The 20,696-nt window shown below is 39.7% G+C and overlaps 1 protein-coding gene across 2 annotated transcripts in view; it reads right to left on the bottom strand.

Moving 5' to 3' along the window:
• The window catches only part of MYOM1 (myomesin 1), a 91,538-nt gene extending 71,131 nt beyond the window's left edge, over positions 1-20,407 (bottom strand). For both annotated transcript variants that reach the window (XM_063130591.1, XM_063130590.1), the window contains exons 1-3: positions 19,996-20,407; positions 10,185-10,307; positions 1,294-1,507 (exon numbers count right to left, since the gene is read on the bottom strand). In XM_063130591.1, coding sequence (XP_062986661.1) covers positions 1,294-1,507; positions 10,185-10,307; positions 19,996-20,381 — 723 coding nt within the window. In that variant the 5' untranslated portion in view covers positions 20,382-20,407. The remainder of the gene's footprint in view (positions 1-1,293; positions 1,508-10,184; positions 10,308-19,995) is intronic.
• Between the last annotated feature and the right edge of the window lie 289 nt (positions 20,408-20,696).

Raw genomic sequence — 20,696 nt, 5'->3', positions numbered from 1 at the left:
GTTAGTTAAAAACAGAAACAACATCAAACCAAGCAGCATTCATAAATATAAACAGTGCAGGCCCAAGCATCCATCAAGTGATTACTTCCTCCATCATCACCAGTGATAGTAAAGATGAGGTGCTGATATGGAAAGTAGCCATGCAATCTAGGGCCCTTTCTACAGCTAAGGATTATCCCAGGAAAATGGAGGGATCATCCCTGCCTGCTCCTGGGATCCCCTGTGTGTCATTTGCATGCACAGGGATGATCCCGAGACGATCCCGGGGGGGGAAGGCAGGTGTAGAAATGGCCAAGGTTAGCTACATATTTGCCACTTGCATACATTACCACTGCAACATGGATACATGCCTGTATGGACAGAGGGGCTTAGAGAAGCAGCCACATCACAATCAAGATACATTAATTTGGCCGTAAACCAGAACTTCATCATGACCAATATGACAACCCAGATTGGTTCAACCTGCTTTTTGTCATATGAAAAAGGCAGTGCTCAAAATGGGATGGGGTGGGATTCTAGAGATAATTCTGACAAAGAATTCCAGAAGTGTAGCCATGGATCATATCCAATTGAGACGCAGCACTAATAACGTTGCACTGGCATAAACTAATGCTTGTGCGATGTAACTAATGCTTGCTATGAACAATAGGAAAAAGTTGTCATCTGCCACCAAATTTGTGATCTGCAAAATTCAGTGGCTAAGTCACCACTTTTCCCATTGCCCTGGCACAATGGGAACATTGCACAAATGTTGCTTTATGCTAGCACATCTTTAGTGCTAATGCTGGGGCACAGTTGGATTCTACTCCATCTGTCTGAAGAAGTGTGCTCTCGGACACAAATATATTACATCACAACAAATGTGTTAGTCTTCAGAATGTCACAGGACTCTTGGCTGCTTTATGATAAAAAGTATAGGCATGATTTATAAAATGACAGGTGCATATAATGGCAAGGAGAAGAATGATACATATGGTAAATTTTAATAGAGGGGCTTGAATGATGAATATTAGAACCTTGGACACCTGCAGTCCTTTAATTCTATTACCTGTCAAGCAAACAGGGAAGTTCTCAGTGTTTCTTAGAAGTATTCTATTTTATATTTAGATATCAGAATTTTAAAAACTGTGGGCATAATCCAGCCACAGTTAAGCATTTTTATGTCTTATTGCCACTGAAATGAAAAGTGTACAAGAGTGCGTAACTATGATTGTATCATGTCCTGTACTTTGATACTTTTCATTCCCCCCCAAAAAGATGCATTATCACATGAATGAACTAGTGATTTAATACCGTTTTCTTTAGAACCATTCGTTCAGCTGTTTCTCGAATGGCTACTTTTCTTGATTTCCTCTCATGTGTTTCTTCTTCCACAGAAGACGACGTTTCCTTATGGGTTGCAGTAATTCCTTCACCAGTTGCAAAAAGGTTCCTTCTGGCAACATATGCAGCAGTTTCTTTAATTCTTTCTTGTTCTGTGTCTGTAATCCCACTAACATAAGTTTGCCTGCAATCATTAAATTATTTTTTTAAAAAAAGTTCTGTCACGCATTGGATGGAAGACTGATATAAATTAATGTTAGTTTAGCCTATTCAGTTTCTAAAGGCAATGGATGTTCTACATTATCTTCTTGACAGCCTTATGTTATGATACCCCTGAATACCATTTTAATTTGAAGTAGAGAGAAATAATTTATCTCCTGATTTTTTTTTTTGGTAGTGCAGTTATTAATGCGCACATACGATGCTATGGAGTATAGACGAGCAAAGCTATAAATTTTATCTGCGGAGCTCTGGGCGGGGGAGGAATGAGGCAGCAGCAGAGGATACGAGGGGGGAAGCAGCACATTGCAAAGGACAACCCTTAAACAAAAGGTTTCCCAAAGGCAGGAGAAGAGCAGGGTGTGAGTGGAGAGGTGGTCAGCTCAAGAGACAGCATCATTAGATGTGCATGTATAGTTTATATATATATAGTTTTAGTCACAAACACAAGTATAAACTGTCAGTAGCATTTAAACATATTGAGCTTTTCTCCAATGAGCAAGAGGAAGACTGAACACACCTCCTCCCTCTGGCTGCCCATTCCCCCCTCTTTGTTTTAATATTATAAGCTTTATCTGTGAAGCTCTGCAGAATCATATAATTCAAAATGAAAACAGCGCAAAGGAATGAGGGAGCCAGAGGAGGACGCGATAGGTGGGAAGGTGGGAAATCGGCCAATCACTTTGTCCTGCCCTCAAAGCTACGCCCACATGTCAAAATGCGATTTAACTCCCCCAACGACACATAACCATAACGCGGTGCAAACTCAGACATTGATTCAAACGTCACGGTAAATCGCAACTACGAATATGCACATTATTGCATTAAAAACCCGGCACTGCGTTGAATGGACGGCTGCGTCATGTGTCCTGAAACGCAAATCTGTGTGTTTAAGTCGGGGTAAAGAACCCGTATAGACATGCCCCAATAGAACACCTTAAATTTGAATCTGTGAAAAATCTAAATAAGAATCTGTGATGAAACATCACAGAGTTTGGTTGTTTTGGTTGAGGATTCTGGCACCTGTTGATGAAAACTTAACTGAAGAGCAAGACATAGAGCCTCATCAGACAGGGTGGAGGGTGGAATCACGTTTCCTTACTGTTGCTTTGCTTCCTGCTTCTGTCCCACAATAGGAACGAACAGCTTCCTCTTTTTTCACACATGGAAGAAAGAAGAAGCAAGCAATGATCATATGGCCCATTCAGTGGGTGTTTTATTGTGCTGCTTCTCCTGCACACAGCAGGAAATGGTGGCAGGTATTATTATAGTAAAAAAAATTGATTTTCCAGGTCTTATTTTTTGACAGAAAAAAGAACAGAAGGAGGGGGATATGTGCAGGAGGCCGACGGCATCATCAAAAGGACCCGCAAACATCCATAAGTGGCCAGTGACAGGTGTGTAATAAAATGCTTGTCAGATGACGCTCATAGAGACTAATCAGAAGAATCATCTTGCTTTGATAAACAATACCCTGAGATGACGATAGGAATGAAAATGTCCCTAATTGATCATTCCATGAATGATGCAGCCATGAGAATGATATGATCATGATACAAATGAGAGCAATGATAAGAAGATGGCACAGATAGTCATAAGTTCAAAGAAGATATCCTGGGAAGGAATCTGCAAACCAGATAACATGGGTATAATCAGAGGAGCTTCAACAGGACTTGAAAGGGGTCTGTGTAAGGACAAGGGTTAGAAGCAAAAGTGTAAAAGTGCTGAGAGGCACTTTGCTTCTTCTGTCTTTTTTCTTACTGCAGAAAATCCATTAAGGGGGAAAAGATGAAAAAGCTATACAGTGACCCAGTTTGCAAGCAACAATGAATTAACCCACACTTTGCCATTCATGAGCAGGAGTGAGTGAGTGCACTGCATCCCATGCATCCCTCACGTCTGCTTTTAACCCAAAACAAAACATTGATTAACCACTGGACTGTTTAGCATCTAAACAACCCAGTATTCCAGGTTCTCACATTATGCTCAACAACCTATTACTCAGCTGATCATAGGTTGTTGGATTAAAAACATAAGTGGCTGATAGGCAGCAGCAGCAGCAGCGCTGCCACTCTCTCCCGCTCATGCATGATAAATCATGGGTTAAACCCACATTTTGCCATTATGTGTGAACGAGCCCAATGTCTTCTAATTGATAGCACTAGGAGCCCGCCATCTGGAAGCATTCTCTCTTAACGTATTAGGAACAGCATCCAAGGATATTTAATCTAAATACATTTAATCAATCATCCTATTAATTACTAAGGAAGATTTAATTCCCTTAATAAACATCTTAATTTTGTTCGTCTCATGAGTTTGGCTCTAGTGGTGTTGTCAGTCCCATGCTTATGCCACAGAAAACAGGTTACTGGGTTTCTAAAAGTTACAAAGCATGATAAAGTTTTTATAGCTGAGACAGCTTTGTGGCAGGGACTTCTATAGAACCAGGTCTTGAAGTTTTAATAAGGGAAAACACAAGTGGAAAAACCCACACTTGGTGGCAAGGCGGCATAGATGTTTTTTCTACATACTACAAGAAGTTCATATTAAGAATAGCAACATTGTTTTTTTTAATGTTAGAAAAAGTTTGCTCCAAAATATTTTAATAGCATAGATATATTTTCCGAAACTCTTCAGCATGGCATGCAGAATTTTTCCAATGGGTCATCACTTATAGCATCAAGTTATTAGAAATGTAATTATTAAAAATTGAACAGTTCGCAGGTCAATTTCTGTTTTCAGACAGGGATACAATTGGCTTACACCTATTTCAGTGCCATGGAAGTCAGGACTTCTTCTGTATATTTGTAGAAAAATATTTGTGAATTGCAGTCAAAAATATTTGCGAATCACTAGTGGGGCAAGTAACTCAGCAATTGCCTGGAGTGCCATATTATGGTAGTAAGTAGCCTATTGTGCCTCTCCCCTTGTGGGAGCAATGTCTCATACAATGGGGCTTTTGCGCTTCTAAAAATAACCCTAAACGAGGGGAAACATTTGTTTTTGGAACAAGGCAGCACAGGAGCTGGTAGGAAATGAACATTTCGGGGGTCATTTTTCAAAGCACGAAAGCCTTGTTATGCAAGTTGGTCACTCCCATGAGTGGAACGGAACCAGCGGAGGTGGAATGGACCCATTGAATGCTGCTCCTATTGTTTTATTGTGTTTTGTTTTAACTTTTGTATGCTGCCTTGGAAGGTTTTTCCCTAAAAGGTAGCTTATAAATATTTTAATTAAATACATACATACATATCAACTGCTGACACTTCATCTTCAGTTGTAGAGATGGCAGCAATGACCTGTGTGGCCAGTGTTGTGTAAATATCCCCTTTAGTTTAATGCCATGGGAAATTCGTAGCATCAGTGTCCAAGCAATAAATGTTGTGCTTGTGTATGTCTGTGATCAGTTCCACATATGCAAATATAGCTTCTTATATCACAGGGATAAATGTAGCAATTAGAGTGTTGGACTGGGACTTGGGAGATCCAGTCACTGACTCTCAGTCTAACCTACCCCACAGGGTCATTGTGAGGTTAAAAAGGAGGGGAAGAGGGCCATGTAAGCTGCCTTGGTTTCCTTGGAAGAAGGAGGAGGAGGAGGAGGTTGAATATAAATGTAATAAGAAATAATTTTAAAACTTGGAAAGTGGGCTACAAACATAATAAAAAATAAGTAATAAATGAAGTTGAACAATTGGACAGGAGTGCTGAAGATGATCCTTGACTGGGTGTCATTTAGTCTAGGGCTGGCCCGAGTGAAATCCTGTGCATTTTATTCTTAAGTAAATCCCAAGTAGTTGAATAGGGCTTACTCTTTACTCATTGGATTTAGGATTGCAATTTTTTTAAAAGAAAAAGCCAACAGGAAGATGACTGAATATCACCAGTGGTGTTCTTACTTACTTAATATGAATGGGCTGGGTCGTGGGAGCGAAAAGAGCGGACGGGTGAGGAAAGGGGCGGTGGCGGTGGCGGAGGCCCCTGCGTGGTCCCGGAGGCGTGGGAGGCGCCCTCCCCTTTCCTTGCCCGTCTGCTCTCTTCCCTCCCACGACCCAGCCCCGCTGCTGGGAGCTCTCGCAGGGCCTGCTGGCTAAAGGGAAACGGAGCCTGGAGCAGCCCACCCGCAGTCTGCGCTGCCGAAGCACGCCTCCTCCTCCTCCTCTTCTGGGGACAATTAAGGTACGTACTACATGAGCGTTTTCGGGGCGCCCTCAAGGGGCTTTAGGGCGCCTTCGGAACGCTGTGTAGACTAAAAGAATATCAAATTTTAATATTAAAAATAGAGTAAACAATTCAGCTCTCAGAATTAAAACCTTTGGCTTGGATATAACTTTGTGCAAGTGGCAGTCTGCTTGCATAATGGGACTTTCCTGTCCTCTCCTCTCCCCTGAAGCTATCCCCCCAATCTGCTGTGGAGGGTCCTACAATCCTCCAAAGCAGATCGGTGGGGTGGGGTGCAGGGGGCTGTAGAGAGGGGGGAATCTGTTCCACCAGGAGTTTCCCTTTCGCTGTTGGAATGACACCATTGGATCCAACCATCTGTGTCAATGAGAGCTGAAATTAATGAAAGCTGTAAGTGTTTACATTTGGCTGAAACATGCCTGTAATTGTTTCTATAGTGATCCTTTACCATCCTTAATACCTTAATAGTTTGCTTATATTCTTTTTTATTATTATTATGGAAAACAAAGGTTAACACTGCCATCCTATACATGTCTATTCAGAAGTATGCCTTACTCTGGTCAATGGGACTTCCTCACTGGTAGATAGGATTGCAGCCTAAATGAGGATGACTTACGTGAGAGCATTTAATCAGACAATCCCTAAATTGGCTTTTGAGCCTGTATCTTGCAGGTCAGCACCCTCTCTGTCTGCTGGTTTGCAACCAGAACAGTGAGCAGCAAATGTGTCAACCCTCCAAATAGCCTTCAGATGGTATTTATTTTTTTAAAATATACTGCCTCTTTCTGGCAAATCATCTGCCAATGGAAAGATGCAAGCTGACCCTGTAACATAATTTGGATATGATTTATAAGTTGTTCATGGCAAGTGCGTCTGGGCTAATATCTTTTGGAGAATAAATAGTTGGCAGTGATGTGACATACCCATCCAATTTTAGCACAAAAGAATGGGTTTTATGCCAACATGCACAAACATATGACAATGGATCAGATAACCTTTTCAGCACTTCAACAAATACTGACAGAAAATATTAATTAGACTCAAGAGGTCACAAAAGGTGGTGGTGAAGGAGCTCTTACCCTTCACCCAACCCCCACGTACTGGTGCCAGTGATGCTTACAAGAGGACTAGCAGAGTCTAAAAGCAACTGGCTTCATATCTGAATGCAAGGGTATGTGTGCACCAGCTGTTTTCACAATATATTTATCCTAGGAAAGCACTAAAGGGGCACCAACTTTTTTCAGCTTTCCTCACTGCAAGGAATATTGTCAGCCTTACATTTATGTGCTTGGGGACTTCCTAGCCAGCTGTGCTAGGAAGAACTTGTTGCAAGTGTATTTGTTTACAATAAGTTCCTCAAGCTGATCGAAAAATACTCCTTAACAACAACAACAACAACAAAATGTTGGCATATACCAACAAATATGCCTGCACCCAGATCACAGTGCCAGTACAACTGTTGCAAGGTTACCATGCAGGCATTATATGGAGAACAGACGGTGGATGATTATAGGAATTGATTTCGTCCCACTGCTTATACTAAAAAAGATAATATTCAAGGCATTGTGGATCTTATATGTAAAGCAATAATTAGTTTTGTTTCCCCTAGCCTTCAATGCTATTGCAGTAATTTCTTATTCAAATATGCATGATAGAAAAGTAGCCAAATTAAGCAATTATGTAAATTATGACTTTCTTGTGTTATAGCAGAGATACTGACCTAACTTAATTCTGCATAATTCTGGCCTAAATTACAACTCTTAGCTATCTTCATCCATTCCAAGAGGAATCTTTTCCCCTTTTGGGGAAATACAATACAAAACCACTCAAGGATTTGATCATATTGAACATGAAAGATTTCAAAATCTTACTGACAAATTGTCCATAATCATCTGGCTCTTTGAAGCAGAACTAATTTAGCGTTTGGGTAAAATTTAATATGATCAGAATGAATTTGCACTCAAAATATTTCAGATTAATAGTCTCCAACTATACTGTAACAAACAAAACAAAATATTTAAAATATTTTAAGGGAACAGTTGATACACTGCTGGAGCTTCAACTATTGGTCTCTACAGAAGGATCTATTTCCAGCGCTTTATGGTTACTATTCAAGTTTTGTACTAAGTCAAGCTTCATTGGATAAAGTGGAGAAGAGGAGGATTATGTACACCGCCTGGGGTTCCTTGGAGGAATGTAATAATAAAATAAATAAATAAATTGCTTTGTATTCTACCAAATAATAATATAATAATATTGCTTTGTATTCTACCAAAGCAAATAATAACCTGCAACTTCATATTTATTAGCCTCAGCTTTCTAACATTCAAGAAAAAAGCAGATCCTGCAATAGCATCACCTGGTCACATTAAGCATGGGATTCTGACTTCACACTTCTTTTACACATAGATCTCTCGGGGACACATTACAGAAGGGCAATCCAATGGGTACATAAAATCTGAGTTCATATGGGATGGTGTATTTATTCAGTAGATCAAAAATAATATACTAAATATCAAATACCTAAAATATAATTACCTTTCACATAATACAACAACAGTTTCATCCATCAAACTCTGTTGCCTGGGTATTTTTACAATTCAAACATGAATTGTACTATGGATTGTCCCATTTGCCCATGGTCTCATGGATCACCACTGATACCGGAGATATTTTCACCATGGTTATTTTTAGTTTAATCTAAAATTCTTAATATTTAATCAAAATTCTTAATATTTTCTTCATAAGATGACACTCTGTACTAGGGAGCAAGTTTTACTAAATTCAATGGGACAATCCAAAATGACAATAAACAGGACTGATCTTATAGGCCCATCCTTTTGTAACCAAGCCTATGGTACATAGATTCTCCATATGCAGAGCTTTATCTAAAGCCTGATTCATGTTTTGGGTTGGTATGTGGATGCTTCAGTTATAAATTATCTGTTATGAGATAGGAGGGAATGTTACATCTTCCTCCTCCTTTGACATCCCCAGAAACTGGCTGAAACAGACAAGCTATACAAGAATGACCTTCTGGTCTGATTTTGACAATTAACAAAAGTTAGTGTTTCTGGGCTATAGTTATGATGAAACTCTTTATCCCACTGACAAAGACCTTCTGGGACAGATGGATGTATATGAATATAGCTTACAATATGATTATTAGAAACAAGTAAGGTCACCATGTTTGTTTCTATTTGGGTATAATTTTATATGGGTTGTTTTATAATTAAATTTTTACAATTATTTTTAACGCTTAGTAGTATTGATCTTATGTTTATATATTTTATTTTTATAGTATTTTATTACATTTTATTAAAGTTCATTTAATGGCAGCTCTATTCTAATTTTGCACTTTAACAAGCTCTGTTGAACACATTTTGATTTGTGGACCTATAATGGCTCCACATTACCCATGTAGGGAAAGCACCAATTAACATGTCATGGGAAGAACTTCGAGATGATGTTACAACCCTAACACTAAAAAGTCAAGACACACTAATGAGCCTATATAGTACAGTATGTCAGTGAAACCATTTATCTGGACAAGATGTACTCTGGCTATACTAAATGACTGACGCATTGACAAATGGCCTCTGGAAACTGCCTGCCTTATTTAGGACCTTTTTATTTTGCCTAGCCTCCTTCTATCCAGGCTTCGTTCGACCCCGCCACTCTTCCTGGATGTTAATTTGGCTGCATGCTAGCGTCTGCTGGCTATTTCTCCTACCAACCGGTCAGAGAAATGGTTGGTAATAGATAAATAACAATCATTATGTGGAAAAGCAAAGACAATTTTGTCTGTCTTTGATTAGGCTTCTATGTGAAATGCTCATAGTCAGACTCAATTTCACTGCAACACAAACCTACCATTATCACATACGCATACTGTGGGAGGACTTAATTTTTCTATGAATATAATTCGTCTTTCAGACAATATGTAAGATGCTTGAAACATCAAAGACAACAAAGTGTTATGTGCAAACTAATCCTTGATAACTTTTCTACAACAATACTGCCTATATGCCACTTATATAAGTCACTAAGAGTGGAATATGCATATATAGAAGGAAAAAAATGTACAACCCCTGGCATTCCCCAGCTGGTCCCTGTTGGCTGGGGCATGCCGGGAATTGTAGGATTTTTTTCTGTTTAAACATGGTTAGGATTTGACCTTTACATTTTCAATGATTTCTACCAGTGACATGAGCTGCAATCCTTACTTTTGAGTAAACTTATGTAGGATTGCACTATTGGTTCCAACTTATATCGCATTATCAATCTCTCCTTTAACCCATGTCTTTCCTTTCTATGCAGCAGAGCAACTGACATAAGGAACGTTGTTGTATCGTCAACTCTAGCAACAAACCCATTATAAAGATATAGGGACACACAGTCCTCTCTATCCCTTTCCTTTTTTTCTGCCCCATCCACAAAACGACAAAAAACATACATACCTTCCTGTGAACACAGGTACTATGTAATCAATAGCTGTGTTTTCTTTCTCCTCTGACAGTAAACTTTGCTTGGCCCTCTTTGCTTTGGGACTCAACTTCAGGTAATGATCATCTGTCATTTTTCTGAAAGAAAGGTCATGATTAGATTTATAAAAAAAACCTGCCTTGACATTTGTGTAGGTACAACTGTACAAGCTGAACACTGCAGAAGTGGCGGTAGTCTTGAAATTAGCATCCTTCCCACAAAAGCAGCAACATGCACTTGCAACACAGGACCAAACTGCTTTTTGCCAGGCAGCTGCAAAGTGTGCAGGACAATCCTGAGCACGTTTACTTAGTCTCAAGAGAAAGTTGCACAGAATTCAGTGGATTTTCCTTCATTCCATGTCACTATTTCAGAACTGAAGACTTAGTCCTTTTCTCTCTTCCTCCTCAAATTCAAACCTTTTTTCCTCACACACATACAGATCTGTGAATAACTCTTGCATATCTACAGCTCGGATGCGTTCACAAGCACGTACAACTGCCTGCAGGTAGGTACGCTCTTGTTTTAATTGGATTACACCAGTTTTAAAATCTTTTCACTGGCTGCCAATTAGTTTCCGGGCAAAGTACAAAGTGTTGGTTATTACCTTTAAAGCCCTACATGGTTTGGGTCCAGGCTACCTGCAGGATCACCTTCTCCCTTGCAATCTGCCCCACACACTCAGGTCCTCTGGGAAGAATCTACTTCAGTCTGCCAAAATTAGGCTGACAAGTATTACCCAGAGGACCTTCTCTTCTGCTGCTCCCAGACTGTGGAATAGCCTGCTGGAGGAGATTTGTCAGCTTAACAGTCTTTAAGTATTTAAGAAAGCTATAAAGACTGATCTATTCCAGCAGGCCTATCCAGTGGAATTTTAGGATGTTTTTAGGATATTTTAATAATGTATACTATGTTTTTAATTTGGTTTTATGTATTTTATACTTATTGTTGTTCCTCACTTCGATCCAAATGGAGAGGTGGATAAGAAATAAAATTATTATTATTATTATTATTATTATTATTATTATTATTATTATTATTATTATTATTATGCCTAATGCCCATTAAACAAGCATCTTTATCAATTACACTAGAAAAAAACATAGATAGGTGGCCAACACTGCACAACACTGCACTTTGCAACCCAGAATACAATTCATATTATACTATAGAACAGAAATGCAGTTGTACAGCACAACATTATATAGTGTGCAGGGAGAAGGAAAGAAAGAGATGGATAAATACACAGATATACTGGCAAAATCAATATTATTAATAGTTGGCTTATTCTTGCTCATATTATATACAAATGCATATCTGTGCAGTAGGGCCATTTGTCATTTTTGTGGATATTTAATACCGTTAACAGGGAAATGCTCCAATCTAGATTGTTTACAACCTGCCACTGAAGTTATTTATTCTGGTACCTGTTCTACAGGTTAGATCCAATCCCCCTGGGCTTTTTACCAAGACTATTCCAGCAATCTGGGCTGAAATGAATTTGAATACTTTGTAATCATTATTTATGCATTGCATTTATACCTCATCTTTCAACCAAGGAGATCATGGTTCTCTACCAACCCACCCACCACCATTTTATCCTCACAACCTTCCTGCGAGGTAGTTGAGGCTCTGAGAGTGACTGGCCCAAGGTCATCCACTGAACTTCATGACTAAATGGGAATTTAACCGTGAACTCCCCAATCCTACTTCAACACTCTTATCACTACATGACACTGCCTCTGCAGTATTTCCCCCCATAAATCCATTGAAATCACTTGTTTAAAGTGGCATATAAGTAAACAAGTAAGTGAATAAATAATTAAGGGTGCAGTCCTATCAATTATGCCTTTGGTGATCGGAAGCCCCTGAAAGCATCTGAACATCTAAGACAGGGTGAGAGGAGCAGCAGAGGTGGTCTTTGCCTCCCTATTCTGCCACCCAGCAGATGTCACTTGATGGGCATTTTAGCCCATCTAGCAAGGGCACTTTGGAGAGGGAGGGAAGGAGACTGTAGGAGGATCAGGTTAACTTGTAACCTAGCCTCTCCTGTCTCCTCCCCTTCCTGCCCACTGAAATGTCCACTTCCCTACTCCAAGGCTGCTTTTCTGACCTCAGAGGGCATCCAGTGTGATTCTTTCTGTGCCAGTTGTGGGGGACAGAGGAGGAGGGTTGGCTCTATGACTCCTCCTTCCAAGGTTGGAGCACTGTCTCCACCCTCGGAAGGCAGAATCTGAACACTCCTACGTTCCTTGGGTCGCTTGCCCGGGGACCATAGGATTGGTGGTCTCGAAATATCATTTTGGGCTCAATGGTGGCAAGATTTTTCAGTCACTTTAGAGAAAAGAAAACTATCCACTTTATTTTGTGTGGATTATACAATGCTTCTTTTCTATAGTCAGGTGGGATTAAAGACTGTTAGTGACCTTACAAATCTTTTCTTAAATATTGATAATAATAAAATGAAAACAGACATATTCAGCCATAAACAGCTTTTCAATATCTGGCATCTAGGTGCCCATAAAATTGACACAAGACAGAAGTATATATCATTACTTGGGGATTTTATTCTCTAGACCTTTAAATATTAGCTGGCCTTCTTTTTGTCTCCCTTTGAGAAATTATTAAAATCCTGTCTTTTCTGTCTTGCATTTCCCTCTTGATGTACTATTTGGCTGTTTTGTTCCATTCTTGTTCCTAGGCTAATTACAGTATTATTTTATCCTTCTTCTTTCACTCTCTCACACTAGGGCAAAGTTTCCCATTTCCTTCCGGATTTCCCCGTCCTTTTGTCTTATGATCTTTAGAAGCAAAGCCTGCAGGCACTTGTTTTCGGTGTTTGTTTAATTTCTGTACAGTGCCTAGAGCACATGAGGTGCTTTGTAAATAATACACAATGATGTTGCTGATGATGCAAAATAAAGCCCGAGCAGGCAGCTTTGGAACTTCTGACGTCCTGGAGCACACTTGTATGACTAAGCAACTTTCCCCCATTTTTAAAATCTTAAAGAGCTGGATCTACACTACTGCTTTAAAGCACTTTATAACAGTTTTGACAACTGTATATGGAGTGTGTCCTGGGCTCCAACAGTTGTCAAGTGCTGTTATAAAGCACTTTAAATCAGTAGTGTAGATCCTGCCCAAATTGCACCTCTGTGGTTGATATGGTGGAGAAACATGGGAGCAATTTAAATTATTTGATCTGGAGACCTTGCTGAGCAAACTTTTGGGAGCTATTTTAGATACTCCCAGAGTACACCCTCAGTCTTTTGAGGGACAGAAATCAGAATATTACCACTGAAAATGAACATTTGATTGAATCTATTTAATTAGTAAACAACAATAGCATGTACGCATGACAACAGAGTCCTGAACAATTTGTCTAAACAGGCAAATTGATATAATTAATATACCTACTTTCAGAGGTTCTGCAGTATGCTATGTTTAAATATAATAGATGGTGACTGAATTGTTTGCCAAATTATTCAGGCTGACAAATGGGCTTTTAACATAAATGAGAATTTCACATTCTACTAGCAATTCACATGAGTAGATCCTGGCTGTTAGTTCTTCACTGCAAAGCAGAGTTGGTGGTGGGGAGTGATTTGCAGGAGAGAAGCAGCAACCAGTGGGAAAGCTGTTTAACCTTCTCCTCCCATGCTGCTTTCTCCATAGGGGAGGTTCTATATTGTGTGTTTCCCTTGTGAGGTGAGAGGTGGGGAGGTTAGGGAAGGATGGGAAGGAATATTTCACACCTATAGAACTTTTAGGGCACATTCATTCATGTTTTGGAAGGGTCTGGTTGTACACTGGGTGCACTTTTGATCCATACAATGTTAAAGGTGCTATTCTATGCTTGTTTAGATAGAAAACAGTCCTACAACTCCGAACTCTTAGCTGGCTGAGGAATGCTGGGAGTTGTAAGGCCTTTTTCTGTCTAGCCAAGCAGCAGTAGCCATTATGAGACCTTGGACGTATCACAACTACAAGTATTATGTGTTACCTTAATGTATTTTATTGCACTATTAACCTTACACCCCCCTGAGGAAGGCCTTTGAATAAAGTACAGGCAGAAATGTGTCGAGCTTTGTGAAAATAAACATTTTGCATCCTGAGAACCCGTTTCTCCCTTTTTCTGACCTGTGTTGGACGCTCTCCTCCTTCTGTTTTTGGCTAACAAAATACACACAAAATTTTGCTAAAAGCTGAAAGGTCATGAGGCTGTTCTCCTTGAAACCAGAGAGCAAAGAAAGTGTGAAAGGTCCTACTCAGGGGAGATTCTGTTCCACATGCCAGATAAGAAGCTCTGGTTGCAACATCATCAGCTGAAGGGCAAGATTTTGGAATCCACCTTTGAGAATCTGGGTACTAGTAAGAGACAAGTTTTAGAAACTTTAAAGGCAAATAAATTTATTATACCACAAAAAATGTTTTATTTAGGGAGACTTTCCCTTAGCCTACACAGTTTTTTATTCTGACTCTGATATTTTGCATTATCTATCACACTGGCTCAGTTCAGACAACACATTTCTCAATGGTGGTTTTAGAACTCCACGGTGGAGTTTTTATACCACAGTTGAGAAATGTGTTGTCTGGAGGGAAAACTCCACCCCATGGTAGAGTTTTTTTTTAAAAAAAAAAAAACACTCCACCCTAAATATCCACGCTGTGCAGAGGAGAGCTCCTGCACAACTATTGTGTTCCGTGTTGTCTGGAGGGCTCTATGGACTTTCTTGCTGCATTGAGTTTAATTTTTCCCGTTGGCTACAGAGTTCCCTGGCTAGAATGGCCAAAGTAGGAGGTGCTGCTCTAAGAGAGCTGCCAGGATTGTTTTTTCACTGCAATGGCTGATGGGATAGCATCGGGAGGACTAGGGGAGGAGAAAGGGGGGAGGAACTGTCAATCAAACACCGCATTGAGTTTTACTCTACTCCATGGGAGCCCACACAAAGGTGGAGTTGGAACATGTTGTGTGGTGAGTACTTCCTAAAAACTCCAGCGTTGAGCGGAGTTTTCACACTGCATAGAGAAAACTGTAGTGTGAACTGAGCCATTGTCTCTTTTATGCTTTTAAATTGTTATTTTATCTTGTTGCTTTTTATCATTTTGATTTGTTTTAATGTATTGTTTGCTGCCTTCAGCACTATAGGTCCAGCAGAACCAACAGGGATATACCACCTTGACTTACTTGTGGCATAGATCATCTACCAAGACTACCAAAGCTATCTCATTCCCAAACCAGGTCTGAATTCAGAGTGAAACGGGTCTAGATAACCCATTTCATCCAAAAAACAAATGGCAAACTGGTCAGAAATTATCTAATGCCATAGGCATTAGATTTGTTTATGTGACTATTATTCAGGGATAACCAAAAACATTCACATGAACAATCAGCCCCACATTACTTCAGATATGTACTTCATTAACTTAATTATTAATTTAATTATTTTAGGTATTTTATCGTGCTAATATTCCAGATATGATATTTGAAACCAATCCAATGGTATCTTGTGTAAGCAGAAAGGCCCGGCCTACCACTTGGGCAAGTCAGCCCACATTCCCGCCCCCAAATTTCTTTTACTAATTTTCCTATGCTGCTACATCCTTCCATGCTACATCTTATCCTATTCTAGAGGATCCCTTAACCTTCAGGAATGGCTTTTGGTGGGGATGTGAGAGACAGTGGGGAGAAGGAGCTAGGAAAGCCCCACTGTGTGAGTGGAGTTTCACTCTTATTTCTTGGAATCCAACCAAATATCTTTCTCTGTATAAAAGGAAATGTGCAGAATTAAACTAAACTCTAACCAATTTAAAGTTCTTTTTTACCTATGCTTACACAAAACGAAAGGGGGTGCGCGGAATAAAGTAGTCCGAATATTTGCAATCTTGCCTGAAAAATGTTGCCAATTGAATTAAGACACCACCTCCATTTTCAATCTATTTTGGTTCTGATTCATCACAGTCCCAGCTACATTGGTGCACATGCTGAAACCACCACGGCCAGCTGCATCTGCACTGGGAACCACCGGCGCTTGCCACCAGCGGTAGGCCACCATTGGGTCCTACCCATAGTGTCCTTAGTCTGGTTGTACAGCCCTGGTCTAGAGGAAACAGGAGACAAGCATACAAAGCACCTAAAAAGTGAATGAATGTGTGTTTGCAACTTGGGATAGACCTCTTCTTGTTACAGTGACTGTGCATCACAAACAGGCCTGATCACACCGCCTTGCCTTAGGATAAATCCTCTCACTCCTTCCTTCCTACCCATTCTACACTCATCCTCAACCCTTTCTTTTTCATTCCCATGACTGTTAGGAATCCCTAATTTACATCATTCCCACCTCCTCAACCTCTCATCCTGAAAAACCCTTCCTACTACAAGCTGAACATTCAACACGTGTACACAGCCTAGTTTAAGCCTCTGTGAGAACCCAGCTAATTTCTACACAATTCAAGTTCTTGTTTCATGTTTTAGCAGTTTGATTGTTTTGCATGCTCGTATTTAAATCGCTCTGGCAAGCTATTTCACCCCACAGTGATACCTGCATATTTTAAATTCCTGACCACTGTTAAAAACATCCTAGAATGTGATTAAGTTTGTTTGCGTATCTAGGAGGAGCATATTTGGTAACATTGTGCACAATACTTAAAATCGAACATAAGTAATTATCAGGCATGCCTCTTTAAAAGTAATGTTTCTTAAATTCCTTCCAGTATGGTGGAGTACAGACTATGCTGCCAGGTCAAACAAGTTAACAGGATCCCAGAGGATCCAGCCTTATACTAGTAAAGCTATCTATTTCATGTACTGTCTCCTCAAAGACAAACATATTTGGGCAGTTCTGATCTAGCAGAGAAGGAGAACCTTTCAAAAACCTCACCTTCAGTTCTATTGGGTGAATAAAGATTTTCTTCCCTCAGCTTTGCTTTGTCTACTACATGATACATGATTGGAATATTCTAAAGATCTTTCTTCTTCTATGAGGAAGATCATTTGGCAGTAGACCTTTCAAATATTGGCTACAAGCTATAAAAAGATTTAGGGCACCTTAAAAAGCTGTGCAAGGCATTTAGCACACAGAGAATTTACAAATGAAAGTAACTGGAAAGATCTTGCCATATTTTTTTCCTATTAAGGGTTTAAAAAGGGTTATATAAATATACATACAACAGATATGGATTCTGAACAGACCAGCCAGCTAAAATTATAAAAAGAATCCTGTTGGTGCCAGTTAAGGTTCGAGAACTGGAGAAGGCAGTGGGGAGTTACCTGGAAGGCAATGACGTTTTGCCTGTTGGGATGGATAGGTACGTTTTGTCTGTTTGGGGCAGTGCAGTTGTCTGTTGTGTGTTCTCTGAGTATCACCAGTTTTCCTTGGGTGAAATGGGTATGTTGTTGTGATTTGTAGAGGGGGAAATGTGGCTCAAACCCAGCTTCCTGTATTTGTGGCTCAAATCCAACTTCTGCCAACTCAGTTTCTTGGGGATGTCCTTTGTGACTAGGCAGGCTGCCAAGGCATCCATTTTATGGTGCTGCCCACAAATGTGCCCCAAAAGGTAGTGCACACCCCCCTGATCTAGACATCAACAGTTCACTGCATTTTAACAGATACTATGTAGCAAGGCAGTCCCAGTGTGGCAGCTGTAACATGTAAACCATCTCTGACCCTTAAGGACAAGCTAATTTAGAATCAAATGATCAAAGACTGCCTCTTCATTATTCCTAAACTGATGAGTAAACGCATAGCTCATGACATGCAAGAGGAGACATCTTCAATTACACTTTTAGACTGCTGGGATGGTGGGTTTCCCTTTGGCCTAGGTACAGAAGTTTTGCAGTGTTTGGCCTGAGACTTTAATGGCCAAATTACCATAAGAGCCAAAACCAAAACTGCAGGATTGAACTTTGGCAGAGGAGAAGGGAAGCTTCTACAGAATGGCAAGAAAGCGCAAAAATAAAACAAGAGCTAATCACAGCCAGTTCAAAGAAAGTCATATTTTTATACATAATCTTGTAAATGGAACTAGTGAAGAGCCCTTGTTGAGCTCTGAACATTCACCATTAAAACTGTTTACAGAAAATGAAATAACGTGTCCAGTTAAATAATAAATGTAATCATACATTCATTAGCACCAGCAATTCAGTTACAAATATCACATACTGAGTACTTGAGTCAAAGTAAGCACATGCCAGCCTAAACCCCAATCGACAGATAATGAGATAATTACTTCTGGCGAATTTCTCTTTTAAATCTGCTGAGAGGTTGGATGGGATTTCCCAACAATATTGGATTTGCATTGGCGAAGTATAAAGTGTTGGTTATTACCTTTAAAGCCCTACATGGTTTGGGTCCAGGTTACCCATGGGATCGCCTTCTCCCATTTAATCCGCCCCACACATGTAGGTCCTCTGGGAAGAATTTATTACAGTCAGCCAAAACTAGGCTGACAATTGTTACCCAGAGAACCTTCTCTTCTGCTGCTCCTAGACTGGAATGGCCTGCCGGGAGAGATTCGTCAACTTAGTAGTTTTTTCGTATTCAAGAAAGCCATAAAGACTGATCTCTTCCAGCAAGCTCACCCAGTCAAATTTTAAGATATTTGACTGTTATTTTAATATTTTATATGTTTTAATCAGTTTTATGTATTTTATGGTATTTGTATCTAATGTTGTTCCCCGCATCAATCCAGAGGGGGAGGCAGGTAAGAAATAAATTGATGATGATGATTCCAACTTGTTCCAATTATCAGAATAACGTATGTACTCAAGCAAAAAAGAGGGTATCACAATTGGTCCTTGCTCATCCTCAGATGCCAGCATGGCCCTAAAGAGTTTTTGAAAGCTGATGGAATTCAAGACTGAATTCGTTAAGATGGATATTTATTATGTATTTATGTTTGTTTAACAAAACATTTAGAACATTTTCATTTTCATCACCTCTGCTTCAGTTTTCCTGATTTTTATATTATAGAGAGTAGAACCATGGTGTTAAAACCCTCTGAACTCCAGGCCAACTAGATGTTACAGGGCAGATGTAGGCAACAATCTTCTAATTTTTTTTGTCATGAAAAGGAGCAATGAGAAGCTACAAGATTGAGCTGAGGTACTATGAGGGTAGGAACTGCTTAATCTCTCACCATTATTCCAATCAAAATCATTCCCCCAGTTATTTTTCCACCAGTGAGGGAAAAGACATATATTTTCTCCTGGGTAGAAAAAACCCTGGGTGGGAGTAATTTTGATCACAAGAAAATAGCTGGAGGGAAAAGGGTTAAGCAGCTCCTCCCCTTGTTCCCCTATTCATACTCCCAGACTGCCATGGCTGCTTAAAATCCTGTCAAGACACTGTTATATATATTTTCTGTGTATAGTTCAGCCCTCAAAAGAGCTACAAAGTATGCAAACAAGAAAGGAATGCAAACTGAACATGTGACATAATTACAACTACCGTATTTCTTCGATTCTAAGACGCCATCGATTGTAAGACACACACTAATTTCAGTACCACCAACAGAAAAAAAGCTTTGATTCTAAGAAATAATAAATGCACCCGCAATTCTAAGACGCACACCGTTTTTAGAGATGTTTATATGGGGGGAAAAGTGTGTTTTAGAATCGAAGCAATACGGTAATTATAGTTAATTATTCCAACAAATAAATATCTATGGATATAAATCACAGAACCTCTTCCTGCTCTAATTGAAGCCAGTAGAATGTTTGTCGTTGAACTAAATCAAATATGGGAAGCTGCCGTACTACTGAGAAAGAGTTGGTGTTATACGTACCCTCGACTATATGTTTCATATCCAAGGCGGTAAGCTTCAGCTTTCTTATTGACCAACTCAGATCCAAGATGGTAGACTTCAGCCTTCTTACTCATCAGGTCAGATTCTTGACTGTAAGCTGCAGATCTTTTGCTGTGAACTGCTGATTCATGAGCATAGGCTTTAGCCAATTCATGGAGGGATGCTGCAGACTGTTGGTCATAAGATGCTGACCCATGGCGGTAGGCCAATGCAGCTTCCTGGCTATAGGCAGTAGATCCATGAGTGTAGATGGCAGATTTGCGCTTCTCCTCTTTTTGATACTGACTTAGAGTGGACTCCAACTCCTTGTGACGATACGCACGGTCAAAATGTTGATGATGTCTCTGGTAGAATGGTAAAGACATCCTGGATTTCTCCTAGCTCAATTCACACTTTTGATAAACTATAAAAAGAAAAGAAGAATACATGTATGTTTCACTAAACATAAGTAATCCAGCAGATATTAAAGGTGCATCATATGAATACTTTAGAGGAAAATGTATCTAGGTGGAGCTGCACTACATTCATCTATATAAGTACTGTGCCTGCAAAATATAAGTAGCTTAATACTATATATATACAAAATATGTAGGTACAGAATAAGAATAATCACAGGGATGTAAAATTCAGAATGTGCCCAAAATGTCCATTTTAATCATTCCAGTTATATGCCAAAATAT

This window comes from Elgaria multicarinata, chromosome 7, assembly GCF_023053635.1.
Source record: "Elgaria multicarinata webbii isolate HBS135686 ecotype San Diego chromosome 7, rElgMul1.1.pri, whole genome shotgun sequence".
Lineage (NCBI taxonomy): Eukaryota > Metazoa > Chordata > Lepidosauria > Squamata > Anguidae > Elgaria > Elgaria multicarinata.
The sequence above is the reverse complement of the archived record's forward strand: the minus strand, read 5'-3'. Positions and strand labels throughout refer to the sequence as shown.